Source organism: Protomyctophum bolini, assembly GCF_963924005.1.
Source record: "Protomyctophum bolini genome assembly, chromosome: 12".
Lineage (NCBI taxonomy): Eukaryota > Metazoa > Chordata > Actinopteri > Myctophiformes > Myctophidae > Protomyctophum > Protomyctophum bolini.
Window position 1 is genome coordinate 8391841 of NC_137873.1, and position 8170 is coordinate 8400010.

Sequence of the window (8170 nt, forward strand, 5' to 3'; positions counted from 1 at the left end):
CGGAAACTACAAATTGAAGAGGAGCAGCGAAGCTTCAAGTTCAAGGTAGTCAGTGTCCTGTGGACCATCACAAAAACCTGAGCCTCTTAACCCATTCTGAACGGGAACCCGTTTTGGTGTTGGCATCATGTTATGCTTTAGCTATTGAAAAATAGCAGATCTACAAGCTCATAGCGCGCCACCGAGTGGCGCGCTACGAGCTTGTAGGTCTGCTATTTTTGAAAAATCGAAGAACGACTGACATTTTTAGAATCTGATCTCAGGTCAGAATGGGTTAATCAGACCAGTGTGTGTCCAGTGGAAACCTCGTATGAATCTGATCTCAGGTCAGAATGGGTTAACCACGCAACCCCTGAAAGGAACTCTCTGGGAAGAACGTCAAAATAACAGACAAACATTTTTTGGTGAAAATATAGGCAAACGTTCCTCCTTTCTGGAAACAGCTAAAGCTATACAAGAAGTGTGCAAGCTTGCGACGATGCGTATGAATGAACGCGCAAAGCGTTGTCGTGAGTTTTATACACAGATCGACTGATTTCTGTAAATCATTCTGTAATCATTGTGTATTATTCCCGCACTGTACCTGCATCGAGTGATCTTGGTACATAAGAAATTGATCTATTGAAGATTCTGACTTTCAAATGTACATCATTTTTGTTTTGATTGTATTGCTGTATTGTTGTATTGTTCTTTCTGCTTTGGCAATGTAAACGTATGTTTTCTCATGCCAATAAAGCCCTTTGAATTGAATTGAATTGCTATATGGGGGGGGGCAAGTATAGAGCCTGGGAGTAGTATTGATTTCGTTGACTAAAAGTATGACGAAATAATTTAGTCGACTACCATTTTTCACTGACAAACACTAAATAAAAACTAAACTATGATGATTAAAACTATAATAAGACTAGATATATTGACAAGTTTGCCAACAACTAAAAGAGAGATCGAGCAGAACTTAAACGACAAGTCGTTTCATGCGTGCGTTTGCGAGCAGGCGAACATACAGTAGCTGATCTACAAGCTCACAACACGTCGCAGCCCGACGCGTTGGGAGCTATACTGAGCTTTGAATTTTAATTTGTATTCAACAGACTACATGACTACAAGAGTTCAAACTAGAAAAAATACCTTCTATGTGAAAGTATAGACGGACTATTTACAACCTTAGGCTAAACAACACAAGAATGCCAAAGGTCATCTGTAGATATAAAGGATTGGAAAGAAGTCAGAGGATTTGTAACCTATTATGTAATGAAGCCAGAATTGGAGATGAGTATCATGGTTTTGTTGGAATGTATAAGAAAACTGGCATTATGAATTTCAGGCAAAAAAATACCTGCCAATTATTATTTTTTACCCACCCTTCTATGTTTAAATGAATTGCATTACTAAAATCTGAAAAAAAAAAAAAAAGAAAATTCATAAATTTGGTGCTTTTCTGAAAAATGTTCTTCCACTGTACAAATAGATCCGATATGTCTATGTATATCGTGTAATCTGTAATGTATTGTATACTTCCGATTGTATACTTTTATGAATCTGTGCTCCAAACCATGTGATCATGGTCGTGAGTTAAATAAATGATGATGATGATGACTAAAACTAAATAAAAATGAACCGGGCCTGAGGCATCATGCCGTGGACTGGAACATGGATTCACGGACAGCAGCAGCAGCAGTATATTGGGTTTTCCCACGCCCATGTGTGCAGAACAGAACTCCTAAGTGGACTTCTGTTCTGTTCTGTTCGGGTGTGTGTGTGTGTGTGTGTGTGTGTGTGTGTGTGTGTGTGTGTGTGTGTGTGTGTGTGTGTGTGTGTGTGTGTGTGTGTGTGTGTGTGCATCGGGTCCATCCATGCAGACGCCACAGCGCGAACAACCGTCACTGTAATTTATTTCATTTGGACCGATTATTATGAATCGGGGGGTTTATGAACTTGGCATCGCGGTGAGAGAAAAAAAAAAAGGCTTCTCGTAGGACGGACCGCGCCGGTGTCAGACATATTAACTGCATTTTTATTTCCTTTCCACCCGGATGATTTCACATCCTCTTGGCGCTCATGGGCGGTCCGTTTGAGGCGCTGGGAGAGATGTGCATGTTTGACGAGGCGGCGGCGCCTCCCGCACGCGAGTAGAGTACATGATGCGCTCGCTCGCTCTGGGGAGAAATTACAGTTTCCGAGATCACACTGTGTGAATTACTATTACTCTGAGTCACTGACTCTGCACTTCACTGCCTCGTTTGCCTGGTCTGGTCTGGTCTGGCCCCAAAAAATGTTTTGTTTTCGTCACGGTGTTCACAAGAGAAAAATACTTGCGTTATGTTATATATACCACATTTTTTTAACACATTTTTGGGGCGTGGACCCCCATGTTATACTTTTAACTATTGACAAATAGCAGATCTACAAGCTCGTAGCTTGTAAGTTAAACTAACTAACTAGTTCAACTGAGGAGATTTGACATTCAGTAAAAAAGAAAAAGAAAATCAGTCTTTGCCACGGACACATTTGTCTGCATACGGATATATCAATGGATGAATTGCATTATTTAAAGCGCTTTTTCCAAGTGCTCAATGTGCTTTACAAAGGTTCATTCATTCATTCATACATTGGGAGGTGAATATTTACAAAGGTTCATTCACTCATACATTGGGAGGTGAATCTTTACAAAGGTTCATTCACTCATACATCGGGAGGTGAAGCGGCGAACAGTCGACGCCAGCGTCCTCACTTCCGTACATTCACACACAAAGCTACAGCGCCGCTGCCCGACCGACTCACTGGAGGCAGCGTGGGGTTCAGTGTCTCACTGGAGGCAGCGTGGGGTTCAGTGTCTCACTGGAGGCAGCGTGGGGTTCAGTGTCTTGCCCAAGGACACGTCGACATGTGGACAGGAGATCATTGGACCACCTGGTCTACCCCCTGAGCCACAGACATGTCCTAATCACATCGATGGTCCCAGACATGTCCTAATCACATCGATGGTCCCTGACATGTCCAATAATCACATCGATGGTCCCTGACATGTCCAATAATCACATCGATGGTCCCTGACATGTCCAATAATCACATCGATGGTCCCTGACATGTCCAATAATCACATCGATGGTCCCTGACATGTCCAATAATCACATCGATGGTCCCTGACATGTCCAATAATCATATCGATGGTCCCTGCTCTATGCATTTTGTTTTAGGACTATAGATAGTGTGTTGCTCTGGATACAGTAAACGGTGGACTCACCGTTACAGTTGAAGCCCGTCTCCTTGTGGCATTTCTTCGAGCAGCCGTCGCCATCCAGCAGATTATTGTCGTCACACTCCTCTGTCCTGCACAGAGAAGACCATGAGGAGCATATCTTCATCATCATCACCATCATCAATGTAAGTCAATGGTTTTCAACCCTGTTCATATCAAGGCCCATTATTGTCTCCACCAGGCCGAAGGCATGGGGAGAGAGTATGTTTTATTGTCTCCGCCAGGCCGAAGGCATGGGGAGAGAGTATGTTTTGTTGTCTCCACCAGGCCGAAGGCATGGGGAGAGAGTATGTTTTGTTGTCTCCACCAGGCCGAAGGCATGGGGAGAGAGTATGTTTTATTGTCTCCGCCAGGCCGAAGGCATGGGGAGAGAGTATGTTTTATTGTCTCCACCAGGCCGAAGGCATGGGGAGAGAGTATGTTTTATTGTCTCCACCAGGCCGAAGGCATGGGGAGAGAGTATGTTTTGTTGTCTCCACCAGGCCGAAGGCACGGGGAGAGAGTATGTTTTGTTGTCTCCACCAGGCCGAAGGCATGGGGAGAGAGTATGTTTTATTGTCTCCGCCAGGCCGAAGGCATGGGGAGAGAGTATGTTTTATTGTCTCCGCCAGGCCGAAGGCATGGGGAGAGAGTATGTTTTATTGTCTCCGCCAGGCCGAAGGCATGGGGAGAGAGTATGTTTTGTTGTCTCCACCAGGCCGAAGGCATGGAGAGAGAGTATGTTTTATTGTCTCCACCAGGCCGAAGGCATGGGGAGAGAGTATGTTTTATTGTCTCCGCCAGGCCGAAGGCATGGGGAGAGAGTATGTTTGGGGAGAGTATGTTTTGCACTCTGTCAGTAGGTGTCCGTCCGTGTACAGCTAAAATCTATGTGAACGGGCCCTCCAGGCTGGTGGCGTGTTGTGGTCGTGCTTTAGGCGTGTTGTGGTCGTGTTTTAGGCGTGTTGTGGTTATGTTTTAAGCACGTTGACGGGTGCTTCATCCTCCCGTCAGTCCTACAGTCACTGACGGGAGGGCGCCCCCTAGTGGGGGTGGGGGTGACATAACCACGCCATGCCATGAGATGAACGAGTGACATCAGGTCACTTCTTCGGTACTCGATGGCATCCAGTACCAGACTTATACTGACCCTTGTATGAGTCCGTCTCCGCAGTAAGCGTCTCCGGGGGCGTAGAGGAGAGGAGGGGACATCTCACTGAGGACTCCGTCCACCTCCACCTGGACAGAGTACTGGTACTGGACCCCCTTCACAGTGGACCTGGACCGGGGGAGGGGCGCACACGACGCGTTAGTCTGGTGCACGTTTACTAATAGTCCGACATACAAGGCCGGTTAACTCACCCGGGGCTCCGACATAATTACAGTACGTGGCCGGTTAAGAGACATACGTGGCCGGTTAAGACACATGTGTGGCCGGTTAAGACACATGTGTGGGCGGTTAAGACACATGTGTGGCCGGTTAAGACACATACGTGGCCGGTTAAGACACATGTGTGGCCGGTTAAGAAACATACGTGGCCGGTTAAGAAACATACGTGGCCGGTTAAGACACATACGTGGCCGGTTAAGACACATACGTGGCCGGTTAAGACACATACGTGGCCGGTTAAGACACATACGTGGCCGGTTAAGACACATACGTGGCCGGTTAAGACACATGTGTGGCCAGTTAAGACACATACGTGGCCGGTTAAGACACATACGTGGCCAGTTAAGACACATACGTGGCCGGTTAAGACACATGTGTGGCCGGTTAAGACACATACGTGGCCAGTTAAGACACATACATGGCCAGTTAAGACACATGTGTGGCCGGTTAAGACACATACATGGCCAGTTAAGACACATGTGTGGCCGGTTAAGACACATACGTGGCCGGTTAAGAAAGACACATACGTGGCCCGGTTGTTATTGTTGGTTTTAATAAACTTTTCAGTTTATTAAAGTAAAGTTTAACAAGCCTTTTCTACAAACGCTATGGCTCCATTCATTGGTAACCTTGCGGCGTCCAGACTCAGTGACCTTACAGCCTCTCACACACACACACACACACACACACACACACAGTCGCAAGGCTTGCAGCATGCAGGAAGTGCGTGTTGTGTGCGTAACCGAACCCCCCCCCCGGGCTCCAGAGTTGGAACTATCGATCTGTTTTGGTTTGGGCCGCGTCTATAAAAAGTTCCTCTCCTTCTCCCGTTTCCTGCCGCTGAGCGTTTCGGGGCTGCGGTCCGCCATGGTCCGGGATTATTATTATTAATACTTTTGGCATTATGTTATGCTTTAGCTATTGAAAAAAAATAGCAGATCTACAAGCTCATAGCGCGCCACCGAGTGGCTCGCTACGAGCTTGTAGGTCTGCTATTTTTGGAAAAATCGAAGAACTGCACTGACATAGAAACATAGCTTTTTTCAGAAAACTGATTTTTTAGAATCTGATCTCAGGTCAGAATGGGTTAGTAATGGGCTTGCGGTCCGTCCCCGCATCGCATCACATCGCATGCTTCCGGGCCGGGTGAGAGGAAGCCCCGGAGGAGCGGAGCAGACAACGGACGGAGCGTGTCTGGTTACTCCGGCCCCCCCTTTTTACAAATCGCTCCTTATTAATTATTAATCGGAGAAGGAAGGGGAAGGTTTAAAACAAAAACGGGTACACAACTCTGTTTCCTTTTTCTGAAATGGATTCCGTGTGTGTGTCTGTCTCTCTCTCTCTCTCTCTCTCCCTCTCTCTCTCTCTCTCTCTCTCCCTCTCTCTCTATGTCTCTCTCTCTCTCTCCCCCCACATGGAGGGCATGGTGGTATAGGGTTGACCCTCTGCAGAGTTTCCTGTGTCACCCACAATTTTACACACCGAGCCGATGAAATAACAGGATCTTAACCCATTCTGACCTGAGATCAGATTCACACGAGGTTTCCACTGGACACACACTGGTCTGATGAACCCATTCTGACCTGAGATCAGATTCTAAAAATGTCAGTCGTTCTTTGAATTTTTCAAAAATAGCAGACCTACAAGCTCGTATCGCGCCACTCGGTGGCGCGCTATGAGCTTGTAGAGCTGCTATTTTTCAATAGCTAAAGCATAACATGATGCCAACACCAAAATGGGTGCCCGGTCAGAATGGGTTAAGAGAATGGTATAATATTATAAGTGTAATAATATACTGTATATATGTATATGAAGTGGTAATATATAATATAAAACCACTTAATCTCATGAGCCTGCCAGGGAGCAGCAGCACATCGACCTGCCTGCCCGACGTGCTTTCTTTTAGGAAGCCGTTTGAAAACAGCTTGGAATAACAGAATGCCCCCATGCAGCGCTCTGACTCTCTCTCTGTCTCTCTCTCTCTCTCTCTGTCTCTCTCTGACAGACATCATGTGCTAACCACAGTGGGCGATCCAGAGGAGGACTCTGATCTGCTGCTCACATTTGGTTTATATTTTTTAACCCATTCAGACCTGAGGAGGATCCTACAAAATAATTGTCCTCTATAAATAAATCGACTTCTATGAAAAACCCTATGTTTCTATGTGTATGTCGTTTAATATCAAACATTTTCATGTCAAGGATCCCCAAAATTAAATTAAGTTGGCTGCCGACCCCCCCCCCCCCCCCCCGCCCCCCCATCGGACTAAAAATACATGGCATGGATGCACCTGGGACGTATCCTCAGTGATGTATCCCGAGGTCATCACCTGGGACGTATCCTCAGTGATGTATCCTGAGGTCATCACCTGGGACGTATCCTCAGTGATGTATCCCGAGGTCATCACCTGGGATGTATCCTCACTGATGTATCCTATAAGGTCATCACCTGGGACGTATCCTCAGTGATGTATCCTGAGGTCATCACCTGGGACGTATCCTCAGTGATGTATCCCGAGGTCATCACCTGGGATGTATCCTCAGTGATGTATCCTATAAGGTCATCACCTGGGACGTATCCTCAGTGATGTATCCTGAGGTCATCACCTGGGACGTATCCTCAGTGATGTATCCCGAGGTCATCACCTGGGATGTATCCTCAGTGATGTATCCTATAAGGTCATCACCTGGGACGTATCCTCAGTGATGTATCCCGAGTTCATCACCTGGGACGTATCCTCAGTGATGTATCCCGAGGTCATCACCTGGGACGTATCCTCAGTGATGTATCCCGAGGTCATCACCTGGGACGTATCCTCAGTGATGTATCCCGAGGTCATCACCTGGGACGTATCCTCAGTGATGTATCCCGAGGTCATCACCTGGGACGTATCCTCAGTGATGTATCCCGAGGTCATCACCTGGGACGTATCCTCAGTGATGTATCCTGAGCTTGTAGATCTGCTATGTTTCAATAGTTAAAGTATAACATAATGCTTACACCAAAAGGGGTTCCGTCGTGAATGGGTTAAAAAAAAATTATTAAAAAAAAGTCTGCCTCTGCAAGGCCCCCCCCCCCCCCGCGTGCGCACGACGCACACGCGCACACACACACACACACACACACACACACACACACACACACACACACACACACACACTTTCCTTCTCTCATCTCTCCCTGCTCTGCTATAGCTGTGCTTCCCCTCACCAGACCGTCTCTCTCTCTCTCTCTCTCTCTCTCTCTCTCTCTCTCTCTCTCTCTCTCTCTCTATCTATCTCTCTCTATCTCTCTCTCTCTCTTTCTTTCTCTCTCCCTCTCTCTCTCTCATACTGCAATTATTTGACTGCAATTATGTGAATAGTTTAGTTACTAGTTACTTAGTGTTGCCCATTTGAAAATAGCTTGTAGACTCTTGCGATTCTCAAAATATTTGAAAACTTGTGAAATGGGACATTCTGCATAAAATAATACGAGTACTTTTTTACTCTTGGTACTTTTAGGTACATTTATATACCACTACTTTTGTATTTTTTACTCA

The 8170-nt window shown here is 46.2% G+C and overlaps 1 protein-coding gene across 1 annotated transcript in view; it reads right to left on the reverse strand.

The window, feature by feature from the left end:
* Positions 1-8170, reverse strand: part of pappa2 (pappalysin 2) — a 177985-nt gene that overhangs the window by 101150 nt on the left and 68665 nt on the right. The window contains exons 18-19 of the mRNA XM_080778846.1: positions 4389-4517; positions 3245-3330 (exon numbers count right to left, since the gene is read on the reverse strand). Of these exons, the coding sequence (XP_080634972.1) occupies positions 3245-3330; positions 4389-4517 (215 nt within the window). The remainder of the gene's footprint in view (positions 1-3244; positions 3331-4388; positions 4518-8170) is intronic.